Source organism: Cariama cristata, unplaced genomic scaffold, assembly GCF_000690535.1.
Source record: "Cariama cristata isolate BGI_N322 unplaced genomic scaffold, ASM69053v1 scaffold10561, whole genome shotgun sequence".
NCBI lineage: Eukaryota > Metazoa > Chordata > Aves > Cariamiformes > Cariamidae > Cariama > Cariama cristata.
Window position 1 is genome coordinate 2,709 of NW_009597529.1, and position 1,679 is coordinate 4,387.

Below are 1,679 nucleotides of genomic sequence, written 5' to 3' on the forward strand. Positions count from 1 at the left end.
GGGAAAGAGATGCATGTTAACAAGCGGACTGGATAAAACAAGCCTGATAAAGAAACAAAGGACTGGAAAAGGAACAACTGCCTGTTTGATTTGCAAGAATGTAAAACACCACTCGCAGCAAGGGATGCAATAAGTAACTAGTGATAGAGGCCACTGTTCACAAATGTATCTTTACTCAGGACAACAGTTCAGGATGTCCCAAAGAAACGGGCCTGGGTGCTACCCTGGGCAGGATTATTGTTGTCAACAAAACATCTTGTTTTGTTCATTTCAGAACTGTTAAGAACCTGTCACAAGTGACAAAAGCTGGTGAACGTATGACATTTTGTAAATAATTAATCTTTTTTTTCTTCTTTTTCTCCCCCTTCTTTTCTGTTTGCCCTTTCCTCCCTTTAGATCTAACTTCTAGCACAAGTACAACAAGAAGCATGGAGGAGAAGAAAGAGGAGAAACCAGAAGAGCAACTTGCAGAACCTAAATCAGCTTTCCCAGAAGCCTTACTAGAATTTCAGTACGTTTAATATATTTAACTTTTCACTCATATAGATTGTGATAATGCAGATAACAAAGACAGCTTATCCCATTTAGAGCCTGAGCTGATTGACTGTGGCAGTTGTGTAGTGTTCTTTTGTGTTCTTGGTTTTGGTTTTCAAGGCTATTTTAGAAATAGACACTTTTTAAACTGTAACTATAAGAAAGCATTTAAGTGGGTCAGAAATAATTTTATGCCCTTAGGTCACAATTTGGGAAAAAGTTTTATTAGAAACCACCACACACACACACATTTTTGTCTGTTAGTGGCAAGCTTTTGATCAGCATACTCTGAAGCTGCAAGATCACATTTGACTATATTTTTTAGGATTCCTTGGTGTTCACAGAGGTATGTAGTCAGTAGCCAGAACCTCATGACTTACAGTTTGCTTCCTTGGTGCAGCTGAGAGTGGAGCACAAAAGAAAGTGGTTTATTTTTAAAATAATGGAGGGATAACTTAAATGTCTCTTAAAATCAAGCAGAGAAAAATAAGACTCAAGAGGGGAATATCTGAAGTAGTTACAATATAATCCAATTTATTTGATCTCCAGTCTCTTGAGTAGATGATTAAAAGAAGAAAAATTAAGCTCTGTGACTTTTATCAAAGAGGTGTAAGTTGAAAGGGAAAAACCTCAACAGCATCCAATATTCAACAATTACCAGCATTTAGGGAGCAAGGAGTAATGCCTTGAAGTAGGAATGAAAAACAGGGTAAAGCAAACTGAAGAGCAACCACATATAGTTCTAGATGTCTAGTGACATTTATAGGAGTTTACAGGGTTTATGTGGGACTTTCTATTTCATTTTGCAAAGAACAGGGTACAAATTTTCATAGTGAAACAGACCAGATTTAGCTGAATCATATCACAAAAAAAATACCATCCGAGAAGTCAACAAACACATCGATTTTGCTAAGGAAGAAGCAAACTGTGTTACTAGACTGAGAAAAAAACCCCACCACTGTCTGATAAAATTATTATTCATATTATTATGCATATTCAAATATCCCAGCAAATTACTCATTTGTCTGAAGTCTTCCACTGAAATGTGTGCTGTACTGACACAGGATATTTAGTTTCTACAGCAACAGTAGGGGAAAAGAGGAAGAAAAGTATTCTTCTTTCTGTCTTTATCTTTCTCCCTCTCT

The 1,679-nt window shown here is 36.6% G+C and overlaps 1 protein-coding gene across 1 annotated transcript in view; it reads left to right on the plus strand.

Moving 5' to 3' along the window:
• Positions 1–428: 428 nt before the first annotated feature.
• CCDC83 (coiled-coil domain containing 83) overlaps positions 429–1,679 on the plus strand; it is a 17,651-nt gene continuing 16,400 nt past the window's right edge. The window contains exon 1 of the mRNA XM_009708923.1: positions 429–511. Within this exon, the coding sequence (XP_009707225.1) occupies positions 429–511 (83 nt within the window). The remainder of the gene's footprint in view (positions 512–1,679) is intronic.